The following is a 27,029-nucleotide window of genomic DNA, read 5'->3' as shown; positions in this document are numbered from 1 at the left end:
GCATTTGAAGTCTGTCGGAAGGCAGCTTTGGAGTGCGATTTTGTAGTTGTCGTCCAGCCATGTTTCTGTGATGAACAGGATGACAATGCCGTTGTTGAGTGGGTCGAAGATCTCTGTTGAGTGTTTTGACATGGATCTTGCGTTTATTAGATTGCAGTGAAGTTTGGAGGTGTTTGGTTTGGGTTTTGTCGAGGTCGTCTTCCATCCGGTGTTGAGGTTTCCTTCTTGGTCGGCCACTTGTTGGGCTGCGGGTTTGGGCTGTCAGCTTCTTCGAAGAGTTCTTCTAGGTTTTGTCTTGGGTTTTTTGTATTTTCATCGGGTTCGTCTTCCGGGGGTTGTGGTTGTTGATTGGAAGTTCCTCTTGCTTTGGTGATGTAGGGGGTTATTGGGTCGGTCGTCTGTATGTTTGTTTTGGTCATCCTTCTACTACTTGCTTGTGTTAGGTTGGTTGATGTTGCTGCTTCTAATGTTGGGTTGGGTTTGATTGCCGTGGTGGCCAGTTGTCTGCGAGGTATGGAGTTAGGTAGAGGGATTTTTCTGTTCCCTCAGAGTTCCTTCGGTTTCGGTTCCTGCCTGTGGCGGTCCAGTCCATCGTTGTTCTAGGTTGCTGTTCTGGCGTGTTTGTTCTTTCATCTCTTCATCTTTTTCTCGGAATTGGTTGTTTGCTCGGCATTGTAGGATTGAGAATTGTTTAGTCTTTGTTTGGTTGCGTCTGGTTGGTCCTGCTTTGGACCAGTTGTCTTGTGGTGTAGTGGCTGGTGAGGGGGTGTCCGCTACTAATTTGGCTCCGTCTATGGTTGGTCTTCCGGCTGGAGTTGACCACTCGTTCAGCCGCTGTCCTATGAGGGGAAGGGGGTTGGTAAGGGTCATTAAGCTGGGTGTTATCGGTGGCTCTCTTTAACTGTTCGTCTCCCTAAGCGCGGTTCATAGTGGTGAGCAGGCTGTGTGGGTTGGGTAGGGTCTCAGCTGGTTGGGTAGGGTCGGACGGGCGTAGCTTGGACTTTTGCCTTGTGATGAGCGAGGCCCTAGTCAGAGTGACCCATCACCGTGGATCGCTGGTGGTTTCTGTCTCACTGGGGAGTTTGCTAAGTGTGCGAGTGAGCTAGATTGAGATACCTGTGAAGTGGGAGAGCGGCTAATCAAGTTTGAGACTCCTGTATAGTGGGAGAAAGGCTTATCAATGCAGTCTGGAGGTCACACAATGCTATTTGGGCACAGAAGCCCTGCTATCAATGCAGTTTGGGGTCACACTCTGTAATTTGGGCACAGGGGCCCTGCTAAGTTTGAGACACCTGGATGGTGGGAGTGAGACCTAACAATGCAGTCTGGAGATCACGCAATGCAACTTGGGCACGGAGGCCCTGCTAAGTTTGAGACACATGTACAGTGGGAGAGAGGCCTAAGCATGCAGTTTGGGATAAACCTAACGCAATTTGGGCACAGAGGCCCTATCAATGCAGTTTGGGATTAAACAAGGCAATTTGGGCACAGAGGCCCTGCTAAGTTTGAGACACCTGTATAGTGGGAGAGAGGCCTAACAATGCAATTTGTAGATTGCAAATTACACAATGTAATTTGAGCACGGAAGCCCTGCCAAGTTTGAGACACCTGTATAGTGGGAGAGAGGCCTAACAATGCAATTTGGAGATCACACAATGCTATTTGGGCACAGAGGCCCTGCTATCAATGCAGTTTGGGATTACACAATGCAATTTGGGCACAGAGGCCCTGCTAAGTTTGAGACACCTGTATCGTGGGAGAGAGGCCTAACAATGCAATTTGGAGATTGCAAATTACACAATGCAATTTGGGCACGGAGGCCCTGCCAAGTTTGAGACACCTGTATAGTGGGAGAGACGACCAACAATGCAAATTGGAGATCACACAATGCAATTTGGGCACAGAGGCCCAGCTATCAATGCAGTTTGGGGCAATGGGCGATAATTACATTGATCGACATTGGTTTTGCCTAGTGGTAAGGTATCTATGGTAGAGTTGTACCTCTCCCCAACCCAAGCCACCCTACCTTACGGGTCCTTGTAGTTGCTGGTTGATGGCTGGCCACTGGCTTCCCCTGCGGACACCTGCTGACACTTCCTGGAGCCGCCCTTGGCCTTGGGGCCCTTAGCCGCAGGGGGGCTGCCGGGCAGAGGGCTGCCATGGGAGGACCAGTGATGATGGGCTCACGGCCCAATCAGAGCGGGGATGGGCGGGTAGGGAGGCGGGAGGTGAGTGGAGACCAGGAAGAGGGTGTGGGGTGGGAGAGGGACGCTCGGTGGGGCTGGGGCCTTGTTGGCTCCCAAAAGGAACATGCGGGTCCCCGGATGGGTTTCCTTACCTCGCGCCGGCTGCCTGCAGTAATGCAGGGGCCGGTGTGAGGAGGGTCGCTGGACCCTTTCGACCTGGGCTCACGGCCCAATCAGAGCGGGTATGGACAGGTTGGGAGGCAGGAGGTGAGTGGAGACCAGGAAGAGGGTGCGGGGTAGGAGAGGGACGCTCGGGGGGCCTGGGGCCTTGATGGCTCCCAAAAGGAATATGCAGGTGCCCGGATGGGCTTCCATACCTCGCGCCGGCTGCCTGCAGTAATGTGACAGAACACTTTTTGGTGTCTTTTTGGGACAGCCACCACCTGAAGTTTGAATGTTGGATGCATGTTTATTACCCGAGTTCCAGCATAAAAGGCGAGAGTCTTGATGTTGACAACTGGAAGATTCATTACAGAGAAGAAGAGAGGACGTCTGCAGCTACCTCCAGCAACCGCCAAAGCCGAATGAGTGACTGCTGCTGCTCCACCCCTTTCTTCTGTCTGACAGGGAAGATTCAGACCGGACAACTTCTTCCAATGGACTCGTGGGCCTAACCAGTTTCGAGACCAACTACAGTTTGAGCCACCCCACAAAGTGATGTGACTTCCAGACCTGCAATACCCAAAAACCCTGGGGCCTCTGGCACTGCTGTGGTGCATAGTCTCATCGAGCATGGTTCCGGCTGCAAACCTGTGGGCATCTGTCTGGCCCTACATTGACTCCATCCTAATTGTAATAGTCCCTTCAGAAGAGTCGAGGACCGGGAGAAGGTAGAAAGTCTTCCGGGTGACAACCGTCGCTGCTAGAAGGCATGTGTCGAGCCTCCACAACCAAGTGCTGCAAAGATTGTCTGCTGGGCATCCCTGTGACTGAATCAAACTGTCCGCTCCCACCAAACGTTCTTCCTCTAGCTCCCAAGGCCAGTAACCCAAACTGGAGCTGCTGTCGTCTTACCTTGCGGACACGCTGTTCATCATAGAAGGTACTGTGACTCCTGGGTATTTACCTGGGCAGTTGCTGTGTTGTTCATTTTCCCTGAGCTTCCTGAGTCATGTTGGGTGGATGACCAAACCATGTTCTCCTGGGCCTAAGGACATCAGTCCTAGAGGCTGAAATCCTTCAGGTGGCATATCTAGCCCCCCTGAAACCTTTGAATCCAATTCCGTTACCTACGTGTTACAAAAATGCCTTTTCTGATATTTGACAGCACCTGCCTTGCTTTGTTCTGCCACCCAAGGGTCACTGGTCCCCCAGTGCCCTCATCTGACTTTTGAGACATTCATTCCCCAGATAGGATTGGACTCCTAAAGATGACTTTGCTAAAGTTGCCTACCTACCAGTATTGGTCATTAAGTAAATGTTGGTTGATGACTGATTTGCTAACCTGAAGCTATTCTATACTTACCTGTTGATCATCTAAAGGTCTACTATTGAACTGAGTATTGCAACAGCAAATCTCTAATGTATATATCTGTTTGAACTAGTTGTACTTACCTGCATCTTACTTATTTTAACCTTGCCCTAGTGTGTTTGTAAACCAAACCTTTTGGGCAGTTCAGGCCAAACCTAGGAGTTGGAGCCTCGTACTTCTAAGAGTGAGTCTTCTATAGACCTGGAGTAGGAGTAGGCTTGATCAGTAGCCAGGTTTGCTGAGCACGAGAGTGGAGATTAGTCCTTTTCTTACGGACCAATCTACAAAAACTCTATATGTTGATGGGGTAAATACGATTAGCAGAGGTAGTGATAAATTGTTGCCGTCAAAGGTTGCTATCATAGAGGACCCCAAGATTGCAAGCCTTGGGTGAGGGAGCAAGACGGTCAGGTGGGAAGTGTGAGGAACCAGAAGGTGTCTCACCCACTAGTCCCCAGGCATCTGTCATCCAGGTGGTGAGGAAACGGCCATCGCTTTTGGATCCAGTTCCTGGGGGTGGACCAGTGTGACAGGATCACCTGGGGAGTAGAAGTGGGACACCGGATGGTGAGACGCGGTATCGCCTTCCTTGTAAAGCATTTACCCCATCCTACTAGGTAGGATATTTAGGAACTCTACCCCCGTCCCCATTGTACAACACGAACACTTTCTCACAGACAGCCCGCTATGAAAGAAAACAGACCAACACCGAGCAGTATACCGGACATGTCCCAATACAATGGTCAGATGATTTCAGGCAATTACTGACCATCACACACACACACACCTGACTTCCATTAGACTTCCCCACACAGATAAAAGGCTGAGGCAAAGCACATGAGGAAATAGCCATTTCGAGACAGCAGCTGAATCAGGACAGAAAGACGGCAAACCAGGAGGTGAACGTAAGGAGAGCCCTTTCCTTTGCCTTTCCAACAAGCCCTTACGCTTTCTATTCTCGAGGATTCTTTAAAGTAAGACCTGCAAACCCAGCTGAAGAATCTGCATTGTGTGACGGAGATACCTGGGGCCCAAGTAAATCAAGGCGGGGAGAAATCGACAGCCGGTGTGGTTCAGACATTGGCTCCAAGAACAAAGCAGCACCAGTGAAATCAACACAGCCGGTGAGTTGGGGAGACCGATATAAGACACCGGTCTGTGTTGCTGCCAAGGTTGTAAAAAGCAACATTGCATGGCGAGTGCGGGACCGAACATTGTTAAAACACGTGTGATAAGAGGTGCAAGTGAAGTTGAACTGCTGTTGAGTTGTTGAACTTTAAAGCAAGCTACAATATCTTTGACAGAGTGGTCCGGCACACGTGGGTGCTCAATCAAAGGTCTCTGCAAGGTAACCAGCTGAGAATAGACAAAAGTAGATACATTTGGTCTGAGCCCGATGGAGGGAGATCAAATGAACAAGAATGAATAAATGTGCATCAAAGTGGTCCTGCGACGGGTCAAGCGAAATCCGGCGCACAATCGAAAGTCTTTAATTTTGATGAAGTAGACAAAGTTTGGAAAAGTACATGAGTTCGATCTGAGCTCGGCAAAGGGAGACCAATTGAAGGTTTTGTGTTAAAGTGGGTCTGCACCCGGCAGAGAGGGACCCAGGGTGAACAGTTAATCACCCGAGAAGTTGTGCAAGTGAAAATCCTGAGAAAAAAGGAACTTTAATGTTTTGTTGTGTTGCATCAGGACCTCTAAAATAAGAGACTTTGAATGGCAAAGAGACTGACACAGAAGGACCTGATGTGGAAGTTTGGCACTACATCCTCGTGCTAGAGAAGCAAGAGTGTGCTAAGCTCGAGTGTGCCGCCTTGTCCCATCCTGAAAACATGGGGAAGGGAAGCCAACAGCTTGAATATCCTGACATATCATTTCTTGAACACTTTTCTTTTGCATAACGTTGTTTCCCACACTATTTGTATTTAGAAGTAAGGATTGCAAATAGGTTTATTAGCATAGGCCCTTTTATAATAATAATAATAATAATTTGGCATTTATATAGCACTACGAACCCTCAGGTATCGGAGCGCTGCTTATTATTACCCACGGTGTGTGTTGCTCATTTTATGGACCTCGGAAGGATGAAAGGCTGAGTTTGGCCCCGCCGGGATTCAAACCTGCGTTAGCAGGCTCTGCACTGATGTCAAAGCGAGCGCTCTACTCGCTGTGCCACTTGACCGACAGACTCTTCTAGGACTGCGTTATTATTTGATAGTCGTAGCTTGCTCCCATCTTTAGATTTGGATTAGATGGGCATTTTTCAAACCCAACTGAAGTTCAATAAACACCCTTTAACTGTGATCACTTGTCTCTGTCTTACTATTTGATACCATGCCTTCCTTACAGAAGGAGACAGGAAGGGGGCTGGGGGGGTCAGGAGAAAAAGGAATTCTGTTTATGAAGAGTTTAGCATGAGGAAGCGGAGAGCCATCCAGTGAAAAATTGTAGTGAGTATTTGTAATCTGCTCAGAGATGGCTGGGGTGAAGGAGGGAAATGAGAAAAATCTTTGAATGTCATAAGCCATAAAGGTGATCGAGAACGCTAAAAGGATCAGAAGTCTTCCTAGGGCAGAGATATAGAGGATGAAGAGCTGAGATCCAAGGGCTGATGCTTGGGGGACGCCAACGAGAGAGGGTTGGTGTCAGAGGTTTGCGAGTTCCAAACGATTTTAAAGGATCGACCTTGCAGGTAGGATTTGATCCAGGCAAGAGCAGATTTGCGAAACCCTGGATTCTGGAGAGTGAGAAGGACAGAGGCATGGTCGACCGTGTCGAATGTAGCAGAAGGGTCCAAAAGGAGGAGTACAGAAGAGAGTTTGGAGAGGTGAGCATTAGAAAAATAGACACATGTATGAGTGGTGTCTCGGTGGAGTGTTTACTACGGAAGCCAGATTAAGTGGATCTCCAAGGCCATTATCCTCAAGTTACTTAGTGATCAGGTTGAGGACCAGCTGCTTAAGGACCTTTGAAGAACGAGGAAGAGAAACTGAGCAATAATTTGCTGGGATGTTGGGATCAGCAGAGGGTTTCTTCAATAGGCACAAGATGGATGCAGATTTGAAGGAGACCATGGAGAGTCCAGCAGAGGGGAGAGAGGTTAAAGAGCTCAGATAGATTAGTGCAATTGAGACTACTTCTTTAACCATTTGGGGAGCAAAAGGGTTGATGGGAACGCATGATGGGTTGGCACTGAAGGATCGGTGCCAATTCAATAGGAGAGGTAGGGGAGAAGGCAGATGCTGCAGACGTCCTCTTCTTTATTCTTCTTTGGGTGGATCTTCCAGTGGTCGACACTGGCTTCAGCATCAAGACCCTCCCTTCAAAGTAAGATGTGGGCACTGTGTGACCAGCAACCCTTGGGGGCCAGAACAAAGGAAGGCAGACTGTCAATGTTGTAAAATGTCAGAAGAAGCGTTTTCATAACAAGTAGGTAATGGAATTGGATTCAAAGGTTTCAGGGGGTAAGATAGGCCACATCAAGAATTTCTGCCTCTAGAACCGATGGAAGATGCATGAATAGGGGAAAGACAGGAGAGAGGTCCTCCCATTAAAGGTAAGGAGCAAGAAAGTCCTGCCTGACTTTCCTCTTAGTTATTGAAGAAGGGAGATTAGGAGTAGAAGATGGAGGGCCCAAGATGTTGAAGTGAGCGAAGGAGTGATCAGATGGTGAGGGGGGTCAATGGAGAGGTCAGAAGAGGAATGAATTAGAGAGAAAGACAATGGCATGAGAGGGCCCATGGCATGAGAGTGCCCACCAGAGTGGTTAGGCTGATCATGGAGGAAGAAGAGGAGAGGGAGTGGTCAGGTCGGAGGGATGTAATTTAAGGCAGGTGGCTGCAGATGGCATGGGGAGGTCTAGGTCTGCCAGCATGACAAAGGGGATGTTGAAAGGAAGTGAACCAAGCCGAAGGGTCAGATCATGAAATGAGTTCAGGACCATGGGGTCGGTAGAGAGCTAGAACAGTGAGAGGCAAAGGGGGGGGGGTGAATTGTGGCATATTCAAAGGAAAAATAGATCATGTCAGACGGGGTAAAGGCACACTGTTGAGGGCCTTATTGATAAGGAACCACACACTGCTGCCCTTCCCAAAAGGTCAGGTAGAGCGAGAGAAGGTAGCAGAATTCCAGTTGTCACTGGGATTCTGCCAGTGGTCACCATCCCTTTCCCCAAAGGGAAGTCAGGATTTTAAAGAAGTAAAAAAACTGTCTGGTCAGTACTGCCAAAATTCGGACATTGGGTCGCTATGACAGGGGTATCTTCCAAACTCCTCCTTCGGGTCCTTCATCCTCTAACTTGGAGACATATTCGGTCACTTTTGTCACCATGATTCAGGCAGAGGGCTTTGTCACACCGGGATTAGAACATGGGTTTCCCTTGCAGAGATTGGATCTCATCAGCACCTTCCCTTCAGTCCACCTCAATAGGTCTGCATTCCTGTTTTTTCTGCACCAAAACTGCCACGAAAAAAAACACATGCTTTCTGTCTGGCAACCGCGTGGCCTGAAACATGGCTTGTGGAAGCTCCCAGAGCACCACCTACATGATGCTCTTCCAGCATCAAGATAGTTTAATGGCAGCAAAGCCCATGGGTGGTGAACTCGGACCTTGCACAGTAGGCCAGACCCATATGCCCTCTCAGATGGACAAGAGATGATACTGCTGCTTAGTTAAAAAGGTGGTGGCAACGTGGACTGGAGTCTCTCGCCCTTGGACAAGTCTTTGGGAACAATTCCAAAAAGTTTGAAAAATTCTCGAATGGCTTATGGGCCACCCAATTCATGAGATATAGACTAAACCTCTTACCAACAGGAGAAATCCACCAGATTAGGTGCTCAGGGGCGGATGGAATAGGGGGTTGTGATCTATGTCAAAATGAAGTTGTGATACAGAATAGAGAACACATCTCTCTGGAAGGCACCGCAAGACCACAGATCTTTTTGGTTGGGTAGGTTTCTACACAACACTGGATGAGGGAACATTCTTTACCCGTATTTCCAGTGGGGAGGAAACTGTTGTAACAATTGGTGTAGTAAAGATATTACATCATCAGACGCGTAGACAGGGTAGGGCCTGAGCGGGCAAGGCCCACCCAAAATCTATAAATGCCCACTGAGCAGCGCTTTGTGGGTATTGACGTGGGTTAATGTCAGTGCACTGGGCACAACTACATTAGCTTCAGGCCCCCCTTGTTAGACAATCCTGGCTAGGCCTCTGTGTCAGTCTCTTTAAGTTAAGGTGGCAATGTAGACAGTATATTGGATCTTATTTTTCACCTAATGCATCTGCCACTTGGGGACGTTTGCACGGAAACTTGCTTACCCAGAAGATTGGTCTTCTCTTTTCTCTGTTACGAATGTATAACAAAATGCATTTTTTCTATAAACCAGTGGACAGAGATTTTAATTTGGCGATTGACTACATAAGGTATCGATTTGTTTTTTTATTAATTTATTTGGTTTTCTCTGCTATTTTTTCAAATGTAAATGGAGTATTTTACCTATATCCGTTTAAATCTGTGTTTCTTCTAATGTGTACGGTTGAGTATGCACAGCTGATAACAAAAACAAAAAACGGACTGGGCAAGGTACCACTGGGGATTTCCCAAGGCCTTGTGACCGTGACTTCGGATACCACGGCGCAGTCTTGGGAACTCACCGTTCTCGTGGCTGGCGGATTCCGACAGGGAGCTGCTCTCAGAGTGGAGCGAGTCATCTGTGAATAAAGAGCAAAAGAAATCATTTGAAACGGGAAGCATGGGTAGACACTCCAAAGTGAGAACAGGTACGAGACATCTGCCAGCCCCCCATGCCCTCTCGCTAGCCCATTTTAGTACGTTAACACTACAATATCGGCTAGGGTGGAATTCATCACCTTAAAACTATTCAGTGCTCTCATGCACAGACTGACCCATAGGTAAATCTTGGCTACACACCAGCAAACCCACCCAATAGGGGATAGGACGAACAAGCTGCAAACCAGACTTCCGCCCGAAATGTGACTGACCGATTTAGCATCATGCAGTTCTGACTAGCAACTATTTCTGGCAAAGGTCCATCATTCTTCAAAATCACTGGCCATTGATTGACAATGACATGGCATTGACGCAGCCCAGCCCAACAAGCCTTTCACAGGCAACTGTCCAGTCAATGAATCTGCTAGAGCACGAACTGTACCGTTTCTGGCCTCAAACCCCAAACTCTACCCACCTTGCAGGATCTGGGAAACCCTCTGCAGGGGCTTTTTGCCCAGCCGGGCCCGGTGCTCGTTGGCCTGTTCCTCCAGGTCCTGCAGCCTCTTCAGGGCGTCAGCGTACACCTGCTTCCTCTTCCTCCGCTGTTCTGCATTTAGGTCGGCTGACACCACCAGTTTCCTGGCAGCCTCCACGATCTGCTGCTGCATGGTAAACTCGCGGTCCAGCTCTTCCAGCTGCAGGTCCTGAGGGCAGAGGGTGGGGGTGGATGTCAGGGTAAAATGAGACTCCCAGCTAGCAGCATTGTCTGTTAAAGGAACTTGGTCCACTACAAGCTTCCCTCACACAAAACGAGGCAAGCTTTCCTTACATTCAAAACGGACACAGCACAGTCAGAACTCCTCCCAACCACCTCCGGCCCCACCATTCCATCATCTTATCTGACGACAGGTCCTGAAGCCTCCCTGAATGATTGGAGAAATGCAACTACTGCCAGTTTACAAGGTTAAGACTCTAGAGAAGCCCGACACGCTTCAGTGCCTACAGTTGGAAGGGGCCGATCATGTTTTAAATTCTGTTCCTCAAATCATAAGTGCAGGCCCCTTTGGTGTTTGGCATCTGTAAGACCAAAGTGGAAATGTGAGCACACAGAGGGTGCGGCAGCCAGTGAATCATTGATAAAATCAATATTTTTATTTCCAAGCAGTCTGCAGTAAATTAAGTAAGGGCTCAGGCCGATGCAGGACACAGGTGTCAAGTTGGAAGGCTGTAGGTTTATTGAGGCCATCAAGTAAGTCACGTACAGGTCATTTGGTAAGGCAAGAGTTGCAGGTCTGGATCAGGGAACATCCACTCCTCAGCAGATCCAGGTCTAGCAGACTGGCAGAACATTCACTCCCGTTCCATTCGTAAAATCCCACGTGACATCACGTAGACATCCTCCGATAATACAGGGGGCGAGAACGGAACAGAGCCCATATCTGTAGTCTACATGGGAAAACAAATACCTCGACTTTGTTCGACTACCAAAATGGTTGAATCATATTTCGTAGCATTTTTCTTTTTTAACCTATTGTGAAGGCATCATGAAGTAAACACATACAACTGAACTCAAGTTTGCTCTTTATCAAAGGGAGGGTTGGAAAAAGGCCTAACTTGCCCTATGCTAAGGTGGGATTTCTCTACCTAAACGAAACTAAGGATTGTCTATGTCAGGATGTCCAAAGTAAATGACTGTGTCCAAAACCTATACTTGCCATCACATCTATTTGGATACAATGTGTACGGATGTCAGCGTCAAAATCATAAGTCTTCTCAAAACAGTTCCAAGTTTCTTTCCGGCTCCTGGTTGGAAAGGATCTCCCTTCCCCACGATTCAAGATAGTTCACAAAGCACCAAGGGGTTTCCCTTCCCCAAGGCTTCAAGTTTTTCAACAATTTTCCAAAGGTAAAGTCTTTAATTCCAGTTCACACTAGGTTTCCTTTAGATTCACCCACAAGCTCCATTTCAGGTATTTCAAGTGGCTTTTCCATAGGCGGTCAGTCTAGGTGCAGTTGTTGGACCACACGCACGGTCCACGCATTACAGGTCACGCAACCCTTCACCTGCACATTGTCACTGTTTCAGCTTTATAGTGGGATTTAGTTTAGGCTCCTTTTTCATCCTCTTGATGGTTTACCATTACTTGTTTGCCACTATTCACATGTTGCATTTTCACATACTCTTGTGGCTCTGGCCAATGCTTGTTCTCTTAAAGCACACAATTCCTTTATATTCTTAAGTTTCCACAAAACTGCTTTCATTCAGATCAGTATTCAAAATGCTTACTTTCGCTCAACTTACTTTCATTCAAATTGGTATTCAAAACGTCCTTGTTTCTGCTTGAAATGTCATTTGCATTTTGCTTGGCTTCAGCTTATTTGGATATGGCTCTCCCAAGTTAACCTGGTGTCTTTCCCTGCCAGGTTAAGGCTTTTCCACTTTGTTATTTCTTTATACAGGGCGCCTCCAATATACGCTAGCGTCTCATTCCCACTTCACAGAGCTCACCGTTCTTTTCTGGCGCCTTTGGTTCCTCTGCCAATGAACCGCAGCAATGGCTACAGTGAAGTCTGCCCTACTTTTGCTTCCTTCGGCTTCTGCAGTCTCTACTTCTCCCAGCGTGTCGGGTAAGAGCTCCGGTAAGCCTCATCCGGCTTGCCCGCACCTGCGACCACCCCAGCGCTTTTATTCTGCTCTCAGCGTCCCCACAGCCGGCTACTTTATTGCCGTGACTCTTGCCGGTGAGCCTCCTCGCTCCACCACACCGGCACTCGCTCTTCCGCACAGCTTCCCAGGGAGGTTTGGTCCTTTCGCGCCCACAGCCGACACTGTCGTCCTTCCTGTATCACAGGCATTTAAACATCCTGCCGAGCTGATTGGATCTCCGACTATTAGACCGCACATTGTTGGTTCTGGGGTCTTGTCTCTCTGTTGCTTCTTCCTCGTCCCAGTACCAAAGTGGTGTGTGTATGAGTGAATGTCAATGGTTAAATAGGGATCTGACCTACAGTAGCCCACAAAGGTCTGGCGGACTGAGGGGACATTTTGAGAGGAAAAAGGGGATACTATGTTTCATCTAAGGGTACGGAATCTCCTCTACCCAAGTCTCCTTCACCCAGGTAGCCCTCCCTCACATATCCACCCCCAGGGACACAATCCGATGGAGACACCCTTTCCCTGGCCCCCTTAGGTGGAGGATATACCGGGGGAAGAAGTGAGGACGCCCTCCGATTCCTCACACTACATGCATTCTTTTAACCTTTATTTTAAGCACACAAAATATAGTCGTGGGGTGGGGATAGGTATATAGGAAGAGGGCGAGGGGGTACGCGAGTGAGGTGTGGGCCCCCCCTAAGCCCCTCATTTTGCAGCAAAAAATGCTGTACTAAAAATGCTACAAAATGTGATTCAGCCAGTTAAAGTCGGTCAAATCGCACAGATCCGTGAATACAATGGAAAAGAATAAAACAAAAAATAAGTGCCCTAAATAGGCCAGACCGAGTCAGTCTTTGTATAAGGTAATAATTCTCTGCCATGGCTCACCTCATGCTCCAGCCCAAACAGGACACCCTAAAACTAAAATAGTTTAAAACTACAGAGACGCTGGATAGGCTACATGTCTGGTAGATGCTGTGGCGCTCTGTAAAACGGCCACTGCATAGCGAGAGGTGGGGGGAGGGGAGGTTGTGTGGTGAGCAAAGTTCCGTTATCTAGGTCCTAAGTTTGCACTGAACTTGACCCCCTTGAGGCTGTCTTGTTGGGATTGTTCGCACTTCTGTGGTGGGTTTCTAGTACAACCTACAGAGGCTGGATTTCAGAGCTGGAGTGTGGCATCCAGTATATGCAGGTTATTCTGGAACACCCTGGCATTCTATGCTAGGGGTTTCAGATCGGTCATCCCTGGCCGATAAAGTGTTGCGAGGCTCGTGGGGTCTCATTATCACTTAATACTGTTAATGTCTCACATGTGGTGGTCACTTCAGAGTCTTCTGGAACAGGAGCAGGCTGCAACTCTGCCTACCGACTGAACGCATTTCTCCCCGAGGCAGGCTAGCTGCATGCATCGCCCTGACCATAGGGTGTTTCAGACCCACCACAGCCTCCTCTTCCCCCATCCCATTGGTCGTCCTTGTTGTTCAATGATAGGATTGGTAGACTGTAAAATAAGCATATCTGCTTCGTTTTGGCATATGGGACTACCTCCCAACCCCCAAACCTTATCTTTGCAGAGAGGTAGTAACTGCCCCCAACCCAATGCATCTCTTGGGCAGGCCATATGCCCACACTGGCAGCAACAGTGCATTATACACACACACCCACACACACACACAGGAGTGCAACGGCGCAAGCTCTTCTCTCCCAGCATGCATACCAAAATCTATAGAACAGGCAGTAGCAATGGAAGCTTCCTTAATCTGCAAAACAGGTAGCAGCAGCGCAGGTCTGTCACATAGTACTCGTCCAACATGATCCCATTCCCTAAGACTACACACACAGTTCCGAGCCTCACCTCTCCTTTCAGAGCCATTAGGTTTGCCATTCTGTACACGGCTCCCGCCCTGCGGCGGATGTGCGGCGGCCGCTCCCCAGCTTCCAAAGGGTACTCCACCGGGACCTGTCCAGTCAGCTCCTGCAAAGGCAAGAGACGAGACAAGTTAGATATGGAAGGTGGACTGATGGAAACCCCTTCTAAAGCACTCAGACATCCAATTCCGCCCCATGAACACATTCCTCGATCGACCGCGTGGGACGGTGTGATGAGCCATAAAGCTCGTGAGTAGAAGATCATTGGAGTAAAGGGCAATTAGCACCCGGCACGGGGGAACCAGACAATCGGGTGGCTAGAAACGCAGGCTGTAACCTACAATCTCAGCCAGCATTCAAAGCCTCCTGGATGCCATTTTCCTGCACCCTCCGTCCACATATTTTTCTTTTTTTTAACCATTTCCCACCCCCCTCCTCCCCAACCCCACGTACCTGTGTTGCGGCACCTCTGCAGCTTCTACGGGCACTATGGAAAGGGAAGGCGGTGCTCCGTAGGGAGCCACGCCTTCCCTTTCCATGCCGGCAATCTTAGCACAGTATTTTCAGTCATTGAACGGGACGCATTCGATTACTGAATTATTTTTTAGCACGCAGGGTTACTGCCTTGGTAACCCAGGGTGCCAATGGCGTTAAGCCCCCGTTCCAAGGGGTGGAACAGGGGTAACGGCCCGGAGCCCTCGTTAACTAACCTTGCTTCGCTTGGGACGTTAACTTGGGCTGCCGGGCCGTTACGCCACAGTCTCATCTGTCACTGTGTTTCTACAGAACACCCACTGCACACAGAGATCAACCCACTCCCACAATTTGGCATTTCATAAATGGTTCCATCAGAGAAGTGTTGGGTCTTAACTCTGCAGGACTGCTACTAAGCCATGATAGTGCCCAACAATTGGCCTTTCCGTGTCCTATGTATGAACGCATTGGGACTTCTGACCCCACTACAACTCACAAGAGGGTGAATAAAGAAATGCACATACATGTTTAAGAGCATGTCCGGACAGGCCCAAGAGCATCAGGAGAATGACCATACTGTCACCTCTGAAAAGCAGGCACTGCTGGGGCAGAGTCCATAACTTGGCAGGTGCACCCCTTATGTGGACGATTTCCCCCGAGACCGCTCCGACTATCAGTGTCATCATCCATTCCCCCAATTTTTCTTATAGGCAAGTGTTTTGGTGGAAGAATGTTATGTCATGCCCCTGGGACTCTTACGCCACCAGGGGTCGAAGTGGGCTGAACTAAAGGGTACAGCATCCCCTTACTTTTTTTCCACCCAAAACACCATTCCTGGGTGGTAGCCGAAGGGCACTTCCGTTTCTTGCTGCCGCCATCTCGATTCGTACCCGCATTCTGCCAGAAAGGGCCCTATGCCACATCTTGCAGAGCTACGCTGCGGACGCGTGTGGCAGAAGGCCTATTCCCCAACCATCAAATAGGACTGAACCCAGTGATCAGAGTTTGCGTTCTGACTATAATCAAATCAATGCTAAATTGCTGCAGTCACGGTCCAGTGCTTGTAATTGGAGGGATATGTCCTTTGGGAGTTGTGACTTGTCTGTGTTAAGAAGGTGGGCGGCAGGAGAGGTGCATAGGGCTGCAGGTTGTGGTGGTCGTTTAAGATTCGTTTTCTTCAGTCTAGATAGCACTGTTGTGAAACAGTATTGGCCGGTAGAGTGCAGTAGAGGCAGGACCTCGGCATAGGGGTTGAATTGGGGAAGAAAGAGTATGGGCGGAGTGTAGGGGCAGTGGGGAGAGAGGGAGGGGCTGGGAATGGACAGGAGGGGGCAGAAGGGAACAGATCCACTACTTCTTTCATACACTTTAATCCCTAAATGCCATTTAGGGATGCAACAGCATAGGAGAGACAGAGAGGGAGCGGGCAGGGAAGGGGAAGCCTGTTGCAGTCTCGTTGCAGCCCAGGAATTGGCACCGGTCCTTGGAGGCGCTTCTTGGGAGTGGCCGACTAGTTCATCCTGTACTTGGGATTCATTCACAGGCTGGGGCAGGCGCAATGTTTCACCACAGGAAATGACTCGCCACTGCTCACCTCTAGCGATTACTACTGAGACCCTGCTGCAGGTAGGCCTGCACAGACACGGACACACCTGCCTTTGGTGCGAAAGATTTATGGACTTTTGGTAGGATGATCATGTGCTTTTGAGCAACCGGTTATTTATTGGCATCTGTAACGCACTTGTGCAGAACTTGTTTGCTTCCTGTTGCGCGTTGTATCATGACGGTACATAGTATGCTGAGGTGGATATAAACACAACGTGGACTTAAGGGGCGGTGGAACAATACGATATTGCAACAATGTCCAGGTTTGCAGATGCATTTATTTGGGTGCTGGATCCGCATCGGTTCTGGTCTCTGTTGGTGGGGTGATAGCCTGGTATCTGCCAGTCTTCGCTTTAGGACCATCTTGTTGGTCTTCAGGTTGGTTGTCTCCCAATGTTGGAGGCAGAAAATCATTCCATTGATAGGACCTAGAGTAGAAGGACCTAAATTTAGCATGGTGTAGGAGAGGGCTTGGTCAGCTGGACTTGTGTCAAGTTCAGACAGATCCCACATCTGATACACCTGTGGCAGTGCACACAAAATACAGAGAGACATAAGATGGAGTTTACTTAACATAAGATATGTATTGTATGAGAAACCTGAAGGTACTCGCACCACCCAGGAATCTTCTATTCAGGTGGCCAGGGAAGGGCCATCGCTTTTGGATCCTGACTCTGTGGCTGGATAAGCGAGGGAGGATCACCTGGGTGGAGGGTCCTTGGAGATTGGGGAGAGAGTACCTGAGGGCGAGACATCGTATTCCCCCCCTTCCCAACACTGACCTACCCTTCCTCAGCATTTATGGGTTATATACAATCCCAACTCATACTTCCCCATTCACCCCTACCTATTATTGAGACGAAGAAGAGGGGTATGCAGGCATGTTCCAGTAATTGGGTTTTTCATGGTCAGGCAATACCAATCAACACCACACACCTGAGGGCCCTTAACAATGCTCAGGTGTATAAAAGGTTGAGCCCAAACCATTGGGACGAGAGGGAGCTGCCTTGGTGGAGCGAGCATGTCGCGTGGAGGGTGCAGGACCAGGAGCCTGTGAAGCTGTGAAACTGGAGGACAGCTGGCGCTGCCGAACAACTGAAAACAAGAACGGCTTCAGGCTGCAGCCGTTCCGATCACTGGAGTGTGCCGAATGGGCTGACCTGGTTCCTCTCTGACCGACCCTCCCAGGTCCAACTTGGGTCCTTCCCTCTATCTCACTCTCTACCTGTGGTGTTCCCTGGCCTTTCAACCAATACCTGGCACCTCTCACCCACCGCATTGCCGCTCTTTGCTCCAACTTCCAGTGCTATGCGGGTGACTCGGCTCGTTTTCAGGCTCCCCGCTGCCATCTCTTCTCCCTCTCTCATCCCCAACTGTCTGCCTGCTATCCAGGAGTGGTGTGCCGCCAATTATCTCTGTCTTAATGCCAGTAAAACGAAGCTTCTCATCAGCACACCTGCACCCTCCTTTCTCGTCGCTCTCAGGCCAGCCTCCCTTGGCCCTCTTCCTGTTCCCACCTGTGAGGCTAAAAACCTTGTGGTCATCTTCGACTCCACACTCTTCCTTTTCTCATCACATCTCCGACTTCTCTATGAAGTTAAACTACCAACTTCACCTCCTCAGTGGTATTCTTCCTTTCCTCTTTCCCCCACTGTCTTTAGAGCTTTGGTTCTCTCTAGGCAGGACTACTGCAACAGTCTCTTTCTAAATCTGCCTGCTTCTACTCTCTGCCCTCTGTAACGCATCCAGAACAGGACTGCAAGACTGGTCCTTGGCCTCAAGCCCAGGGATTGCATCTCTCCAGCACTGAAATCTATTCATTGGCTCCCTGTGGCTGCAAGGAGCAAGTTCAAGAACCTCTGCATTGTCCACAAGGCCTTCTGGGGCCTTGGTCCTCAATACATCCAACTCTCTCTTCGGAAATACCTTCCTACTCTAGCTCTTTGCTCCTCCACCTCCAACTCACTCAGGGTCAGTCGCTTCTCCAAGCATCGAGTTGGTGGTGGATCTCTTTCTTCAGCTAGGGCCTACCGCTGGAACAGCCTTTCTGCCCCTCTAAAACTTGAGGAGAACCATCTCCGCTTCGGGAAGCACCTCAAGACCGTCCTCTTTGGTCCTGCTTTCTCTCTTTCTCTCTCCTGCTGATCTCCTGTCTGATGCTGAACTGGTCACCTGGCTACACTCCGATTTTGGGTCCAGGTCCCTGCCTGCCCAATTGCATGCCCACATTGCCTCCTGGCATCCCTTGCACTTGGGTCTGTAATCATACAGTCCCATTACCTGCACTTTTTGGACACCTGCTGTCTGCACTTACCCTTGCACTTGCCACATGCTGGCCACACTTGTTATTGTTTTGATCTCATGTATAGCACTGCCCCCCTCCCCCGGCACTTTTTCCCCCTCCCTTCTCCTTTGCACTTGCACGATCTCAATGTTTGGCCTAGTAAGATAATTGTCTCTGTCCTCCCTCTGTTCCCATTCCCTTGCGTCGTAGCGCCTTGAAACACTTGTGTACAGGTGCGTTATAAATGAGCTATCATATCAGAGAAGTGCCCGGCAAGGAAGAGGAAGCAAGGCAGTCTGCATCCTGGCTGGCAAGAAGGTGAGCGGGAGCAGCAGGGTCCGCCGCAGTGGAGCTGTGGAGAGCTGATGGTGTGTGTCAGAGGAAGCACCAGAGCATTGCAAAGGAACTGCATGCAATTAGCGAAATTACGCATTGAATACTGAACGAAAAGTACTGCTGAGTGAAATTATGCAATATTGAACACCAAAGTGAACAAGAAGTACTGTTTGAATGAAAACGTGCAATAACGAATGCCGAATTAAATGGAAAGTACGGTTTGAATTATAAACAAGGCATATGAAATACAGAATGAAAATTGGAAAATAAACCGACAAGGAATGTCAGACTGGGTGAAAGCAGCACCGTGAACAGAGCCAAAAGCAAATCGGTTGATATACCAATGTGGAGAAGACTTGTGAGTTTATGGGAAAAGCAGAAGCCTGAAACAGAAAAGGCTGTAAAGGAATTAAGCAAAGCCAAAGGGCAACTTGTGGTTACAAGACCTGTTATGGGTGGACCATATGGTCGGACAACTGCGCCTAGACCAGGGAGCCCTAAATGGTGACAAGCAAGAGAGTTTGTGAAGGAACCGCAGAGAAGTGGGAATTGAATGTTAAAGCAAGCTAGAAGGCAGGTCAAGTGGACCTATTTTCTTACAGGGAACGTCAAGCAAATACAAGTCATACGAGTACTATAGTGAAATCTTGGGGGAAGGAAATCCTGAGAACTGAAAAGTACTGAGAAACGCTGTCTTGGGGAAGGGAACCTCAAGACCCCCTTTTGTGTGAACTGTGCTAGAATGAACTTGGGGAAGGGGGCCTCCAGACCTGGCAGAACATTGGTAAGACGAGCAGCTATTTGAACTATATTAAACTCGTTAAAGAACTTGCGCTGAAACCAGCTGAGACTCTACTTTTGAACACTATTCTGTTGGCTAAGAAAAAACCCAGACCATGTGTATTTCTAGATGTGAGGGCAAGCATAGGTTTTGACACAGACCGACTTTTGATTTGGACTTCCAGGAACCCGTTCCTTAGTTTAATTGAGGAAGGAAATTCCCACCACGGATATAGGGCAAATTTGGAGTTATTGCATCCTGATCATTAATAAAACTTTTGATATTGAATTTTACAACTGTAGTTTGTCTCATCTCTTTATACCATGCCTGTCACAGAGGTCCAGTGTCTGGAACAGTCAGCCTTTGGAATTGACAAAGCTTCTTTCAGTCACCATCGCCCCGACTTCCACCCCAAGATCATCTGAGACTGGGAACTTAGACTTCAACTCCCTGCAGGCCTGGGGTCTGCAACAGTTGTCTCTCCAGATGTTTTGGACCACAACTTAACTGACCTCTCATCATGGATTATATCGGATACAGCAGATGTTGCAGAGCCAGCCAAAGGCTGAGGTCGCGTTGACTGTAGATGGCAGAAATTGACAGGTTAACATTTTCTGCATAGTGTGAAACTGGTTTGAAAATGTCCTTTCCCGTATACAGAATGCAGCATCTGCAGGCAGGGTGATGGTGGAGTCCAGTGTGGTAGGGCGTGATCAGTGAGGGGCAGGAGATCATGATGGACAGCTTTCTGTGCCTTTCCCGTGTTTTTTTCTCCGTCTTTTTTTCCTTCACTTTTTGGACCTTCTCCTGGTCGTGCTTTCTCCAGCTTCCTCGCAGTCCTGCCTCTTGCCCCTTACCGGCACCAACGAGCCTTGATTGGCTCTTGAGACCAGATGGCTCCCAGAGCACCAGAGTCTTTACCATGCACAATGGTCTCGTTTTCCATTTGCAGCAAGATCCTGCAGACACCCGATGTTGCAGTAACTCAATTGGAATTCAGCTTTTTGGGCCTTTCCCACGTTCTCTCTGGATTTGTTTCACTTTCCATTTGCCAACGGCTCCAGCTCTGGTAGGTGCGTTTTTTCACTCTTGGGTTCTACATTGTGCATTTTATGTTTGCTTGTGTTCTGGGCATCCCCCATTTGTTTTACTTGTTCTGGCCTGGTTCCCTCACTGTCACGCCTTCTTTTGTCACCGTCTGCCCTCCTTGCCTCCCATTGACCCACGTGAGCAGAACTTCCTTCTTCAGAGCCTCTCGCAGGGCAGCCTGCTATAGCAAAGGGCAGCTCCTTTCTGGGCAGCTCATCTCTGTTTGCCCCGGTTCATCCATGGACACCTGATTATAGCACCCTACAGCAATAAGTAAGGTAATGTGGTACGGGCAGTGAGCACAGCCATTACTGTACTCAATTAAAACCCCCGGTTCTGCGCACAGCCTCTTTTTGACTGTACCCAGATTTCAAAACAGTACGGTGGGAGGACGTGCCTTTCCAGTTAAAGCGCCAAAACTCTGGAATAACATCCCAATGCCTCTTCGGGCAACTGAATGCCAATTAGCCTTTATAAAATCATTAAAAACTGTTTCCATCAAGTGCTTAGCCTCCAGGTTGCCAACTTTTGTTTTTCACACTCAATTTGTGTCCCCTGTTTGTTTGCTTAGCACCAGGACACGCTTTTGGTCACAGCTGTGCTTTAGAAGACCCATTATCATAGCATAGCACTTACTCATTACTACCTTCAAAACAGAACATTATGTAGATTACCTGCTGAACCCCTTGGATAGCCTGGCGGATCTATTTTGGAAGGCGGACGTTGTGTTGTACTTGAGGCCTTTTTTGAGGCAGGCAGTGGGTCAAACTATCATTTTATTTGGGGGCAGGAAAGGTGTTGGACTTAAATGTTCGCCTAAATGACTCACACAGAGAACCTGATAAAATAGTGGCGTCACCATCAGAGCTCCAGCCAAGCCTCCAGGTACATATAAACGCATCACTTCGGTGGACATCGGCTGCAGGCATGACTACCCACGCGCACACATCAGAATGCAGCAACAACCTACAACAAATTCAATCTAGCATAACGTTTTTGCCTCCTTACACCAGATCAAGTCTCTGCCATCAGAATACAGCCATGTCCTACAACAAACATTCGGTCCAGGTGGACACAAAGTCTCTTGCGCCCTCACACGCTCCTGACCTCCTCTGCACCTGTCCACATGCCTGATCTCTTGAGTTGCTTACTGGAGCCCGGCCGGCCCACCCGATTCCTTACTCCCAAAAGCGATCAAAGAATAACCTATAATGAATGAGTTAGGTACGGTACCAACAATGTTTCAATTCCCTAGTTGTAAAGAGACAACAAGGGAAGTTGAATCAACAATCAAACAGTTGTTTTATAATCTTCAAAACAAAAATGCAGAACAAGTCTTCATCAGGGCTTAAAGTTCAATCAAGGGATGGGGATCCATCTAAGCGCTCCTTAACCCGATGAGTAACTGCCGCTGTCCGGCTGTGTCCCCAAAAGACTTGGTTTAGAAAATACCAAAACATTCTAAGGCTGCAATGCTCGATACCATTCAAAAACACATCTGTAACTTGATGCTGTATGTTTAAGGCGAAGAAATAAACTCCCCTTCATGTTCAGCAGCAATCTGCTTTGCATAAAATGTCTCTGATTAATGTATCTGCTTAAGGCAGAGAGGGAGGGAAAGGGGGAGAGAGTGGAGAAAGGGGGGGTGCGAGAGTGGAGAAAAGTGGGGGCGAAAAGGGGGAGAAAGGGGGGCGAAAAAGGGGCAAAAAGGGGGAGAAGGGGGGCGAAAAAGGGGGGCGAGAAAGGGGGCGCCAGAGGGGAGGAAAGGGGGGCGCCAGAGGGGAGGAAAGGGGGGCGCCAGAGGGGAGAAAAGGGGGGCGCCAGAGGGGAGAAAAGGGGGGCGCCAGAGGGGAGAAAAGGGGGGCGCCAGAGGGGAGAAAAGGGGGGCGCCAGAGGGGAGAAAAGGGGGGCGCCAGAGGGGAGAAAAGGGGGGCGCCAGAGGGGAGAAAAGGGGGGCGCCAGAGGGGAGAAAAGGGGGGCGAGAGAGGGGTGAAAGGGGGGCGAGAGAGGGGTGAAAGGGGGCGAGAGAGGGGTGAAAGGGGGCGAGAGAGGGGTGAAAGGGGGGCGAGAGAGGGGTGAAAGGGGGGCGAGAGAGGGGTGAAAGGGGGGCGAGAGAGGGGAGGAAGGGGGGCGAGAGAGGGGAGGAAGGGGGGCGAGAGAGGGGTGAAAGGGGGGCGAGAGAGGGGAGGAAGGGGGGGCGAGAGAGGGGAGGAAGGGGGGCGAGAGAGGGGAGGAAGGGGGGCGAGAGAGGGGAGGAAGGGGGGCGAGAGAGGGGAGGAAGGGGGGCGAGAGAGGGGAGGAAGGGGGGCGAGAGAGGGGAGGAAGGGGGGCGAGAGAGGGGAGGAAGGGGGGCGAGAGAGGGGAGGAAGGGGGCGAGAGAGAGGAGGAAGGGGCAAGAGGGGAGAAAGGGGGCAAGAGGGGAGAAAGGGGGCAAGAGGGGAGAAAGGGGGCAAGAGGGGAGAAAGGGGGCAAGAGGGGAGAAAGGGGGCAAGAGGGGAGAAAGGGGGCAAGAGGGGAGAAAGGGGGCAAGAGGGGAGAAAGGGGGCAAGAGGGGAGAAAGGGGGCAAGAGGGGAGAAAGGGGGCGAGAGGGGAGAAAGGGGGGGCGAGAGAGCAAGGGGGAAAGGGGGACAGAGGAGGGGAAGGCTGGAGAGCGAGGGGGCAAGGGGGAGTGAGGGAAAGGGGCAAGAAAGGGATGGAGAGAGAATCTTTCTGTACATGGTTATACTTTACTTCACTTTTGCCAAATGAAAAATATTTAACATTACAAGATAGGACATGGGTGAGCAGTTCATCCACTTTGTGAATCTTAAAATTAAACATCAACATCCAACGTTGGTTCATAGCCTCCAACCCTGGAACAGGGCTCTTTTAGCAGAAACCCAGTCTGAGGTGGTTTCTTTTGTTGCTTATATATTTCCCCAGCGAGGCGTGCGTTTGCTACTTTATTGATTCACTAGGCACTTGTTTTATTCACCCAATTTCATCTACTTGTTTCCCATCCCCACCCAGGTTATATTCTCTCCTTACTGCTCAAATGTATTTTCTTTTTCCTTAGCAGATGTTCTGCTGGCTAAAGAGTCGCCTTGGATCCTTGGTTACTTGTTATTAACCTCCCAATCTCTTACCCTCTTCTGACCTACAATTTGAGCATAATGTCTATTTTCACATTTTCTGAATGTGTTAATTGCCCTCAGTTTGCAACCACTTCCACTCCCTGGCTTCTCCAGCAGGGCCCAACCTTCTCTGCGACCAGTAACCTAGTTACTGCTGACAAGGCCGAACAACCTGGGTCAATTCTCCTGCACGACTTCCTTTAATTCAGTGATACAATACAAAAGATGTGGTCACTCGAATCCTTTCACTCTTGGACATCTTGGAAACAGTACAACCCACGCAATTATTAGCCATTCATTATTGAAAATCAATGCGTATATTTGATTGCAAGCAACTCAAAATTGTAACTGCCAACTCAGTTTTCTTTCTACATATTAACTCCTCTCCATTTTCTGCTCTTGGCGACGCAGACTAGTGACAAATCCACTTTAATGGCATCTTTCCCCGCGGCAATTCTTTGTCCATTTTCTTCTCGTTCCACCTCATCCTTGGCCTGGATGGAAGTCCACTCCTTTTAACTAATCCCACATAATTAAGCAGGCCCCTTCCTGTTCTGCTTCCGCCACATCCAATCCTACTCACCCCGTCACACCTGCACATGGCCCAAGCTCAAAAACTTCAGACCGCAATACAGAACCTTGGACCACCATTCAGACCCACAAGCATTCTTATGCACTCCTATATGGGCCACAATACCAGGCTCAACATTCAGTACATCCTAGTTTACTACTGGCCCTCGTTTGGAAACATCGCTGAGATGACAGTTAACGTCGACAGCCATCGCCCCAACCCTATTGCAGGAGGTCTACTCACTGCTTCCTGCAGGCACAGTCTCTTCAGCTCCTTCAGCTTCAGGCTCAGCGCATCCTGAAGGGTTCGCTGACGCTCCATCAGGTCCCGGATTCGCTCGGCTTTCAGCTTCGGGCTCATGTCTCCATAGGGGGAGTCTGCAAGCAGAAGGAAAGTAGGGTTGGTAGGGATAGAGGAAAGAAGGAGGGTGCATTTTTACATTTTATTTTATTGCCTATAGCGCAAATCTAGCTCAAGAGCAGTGGAGCGTTTAACATCAGGATTGTGTCAGAATTGGGCTTGGCATTTTCTACAGTAACGCAGTACTGTTGGTGGAGTGAGAGGGGGATGTGTATTTCACCAGCAGTTATTGTTTTTAAGAGCCACATTTTTTGTGTTTTTTGCAACTGCAGTATGGTAGGGGCATTTCGAGCCTTTACCGCGATGGAGTTTCACGTGGCCTGAGCGTGGCAGGAGAAGGACTTGCGAGTCTTCGCTTTTTGGGCTAGCTTGGGCTCCAACCTTTGATAGTTTTGCTTTGTGAGGTACGAGAGATTCCAGAGGTGTGGAGTTTAGCTGCCCAGTGTGCTGGTGCTCCATTTGAGACTGCTTTTTAGGTGATACTGCAGTTTATCTGATACTGGCGGGGAGTGGTAGCCAGTGAAGCGTGCACAGTGTTGGAGATAGTCGAATTTGAGGGCACCTGCAATTAGGTGGGCTGCAGCATGGTGTGCAGATTTGAGGGTGGCAGGTTGTGCGGCTGCAAGCTCAGCAAGAAGGGCATTTCCCCAATCGATGTGTGAGATAACGAGGGCTTGGACCACAGTACGGAACTCGTTCGGGGAATGAAGGGTTTGATTTTGCAGAGTGGATCTGTAGGCGCACAGTTTGTGCCTTTAGGGCATGTGCTTCTGAAACGAAAGGCTACTGTCAACAATGAAGCCTAAGGATTTGGCCGAGTTTGACAGCTGTGTGGTGAATCCTTCCACGCGCATGTCATCCGGCCATTGTTGCACGAGTTGTTTGGTGGGGGGACTGATTAAGACAAATTTGGCCTTAGTTGGGTTCTGTTTAAGGTAAGTGTTCGACATCCATGTTTGAATAGAAGCCAGGCATTTGTTGAGGCAAGAGGTCTTTCGGGCCACTGACCTTAAGGTACAGCTGAATGCCAGCAGTGTACTGATGGATGGCTATGCTGGTGTCATTTAGGAGATTTCCCCAAGGGTTCCATGTATAGATTGAAAATTGGGGAGAGAATGGAACCTGGGGGAAACCAACACCCGAGTGTGAGCTGCTTGGATCTGAATGAGCCCATCTATATGTCCTGGTGCCTACCAGATAATATGATGCAAACCATTTTAGGACAGTTCCAGAGAAGCTATGCTGTTGGTGAGGAGGGAGAAGAGTATTTGGTGACCAACTGTGTCAAAGGCAGCTGAGAGGTCTAAGAAAACTAGGAGACACAAGTCCCCCCCGTGTCTTATTCGGAGCGCATCATCCACCACCTGGAGGGTTGCAGTCTCGGTGCTGCGTTTGGAGCAGGTGTCAGACTGGTAATCGCAGGGGAGGTCAAGCTAGTAGTTTTTGGCAGGTAGTTGGATTGCAACTACTTTCTCGATAAGCTTCCCGGTGGGCGGGAGACTCGTAATGGGTCTGTAGTTGGCTAGGCCCCTCTGGGTCAAGCAAGTTTTTTTTTTTAAGAAGGGGTTGTATGAGACCTGTATTCAACATATCTGGGAATGGTGGGTAATGGACGCATATCTTGTGCTGAAAGAATACCAATCCTTGTATTAGTTTGATTTATAATTATTTAATTAGTGCAATTAGGTCAGCGGACATGCATTTCAACCCATCTGGGTCTTTTTCAAGGATATTTCAGGATGCCACATATGGTGGGTGTATTGGTTCTGTCAATCCTTATTGGGAGTACATGGATGGTAGCTCTGGGCACATCCCGGTTGTCTGGTGAATGTTTTGTTAATGGCCCTGTTGGGCAAGAGATAGCTGGCCTTTTCGCTTAATGTCAGGGCATTGGGGGTCCTTTCGGCTTGGCTGCTGTGCTCTTGTTCCTAAGATTGACAGAACCAAGAACCCCACCAACCCACCATACGTGGCACCCTGAAATTACCATAGCCTTGAGAAAGACCTACATGAGTTGAAACACGTGTGGGCTGACCTAGTTATACTGCTAATTAAATAGGTTTTTGGATTTATGTGGCGTAAACCTAGCTATGAAGAACAGAGCACCGTATATGTTGTTGGAAAGAAGTGTGAGGGCTTACAATACATGGGATGTCCTGGCCACGTGGTGGGCTGTGATCCGTGAATGCAAAAGTGGTGCCTGGGTAATGACTGAAGATCTAGATCTTAAGTTCCTTCCTGATCTGTGGGAGGGTCGGTGTGGTGCGGTCCCAGGAGTCGAAAGAGGTGGTCAGTTTTCTGTTTTTTTTCGTTGTTCGCCAGTTTCTTTTTGAGCCTGGTGACGGCCTGGCTGCAGGAGGGGTGTGACCCACGTGAGCTACACAGTTGTGCAGCTAGGTAGGCAGGTGAGCAAGCGCTGGTTAGCTTATGAAAAC

At 49.2% G+C, this 27,029-nt stretch overlaps 1 protein-coding gene across 8 annotated transcripts in view; it reads right to left on the bottom strand.

Moving 5' to 3' along the window:
* Positions 1-27,029, bottom strand: part of CCDC120 (coiled-coil domain containing 120) — a 573,003-nt gene that overhangs the window by 38,479 nt on the left and 507,495 nt on the right. For all 8 annotated transcript variants that reach the window (XM_069645499.1, XM_069645501.1, XM_069645498.1 and 5 more), the window contains 4 exons: positions 24,478-24,611; positions 13,967-14,086; positions 9,931-10,159; positions 9,380-9,436 (listed from right to left, as the gene is read on the bottom strand). In XM_069645499.1, the coding sequence (XP_069501600.1) occupies positions 9,380-9,436; positions 9,931-10,159; positions 13,967-14,086; positions 24,478-24,611 (540 nt within the window). The remainder of the gene's footprint in view (positions 1-9,379; positions 9,437-9,930; positions 10,160-13,966; positions 14,087-24,477; positions 24,612-27,029) is intronic.

Source organism: Ambystoma mexicanum, chromosome 2p (genome assembly GCF_040938575.1).
Source record: "Ambystoma mexicanum isolate Mex_15411 chromosome 2p, UKY_AmexF1_1, whole genome shotgun sequence".
In the NCBI taxonomy this organism is placed as follows: Eukaryota; Metazoa; Chordata; class Amphibia; order Caudata; family Ambystomatidae; genus Ambystoma; species Ambystoma mexicanum.
Note: the sequence above shows the minus strand (reverse complement) of the source record. Positions and strands in the feature narration are given on the sequence as shown.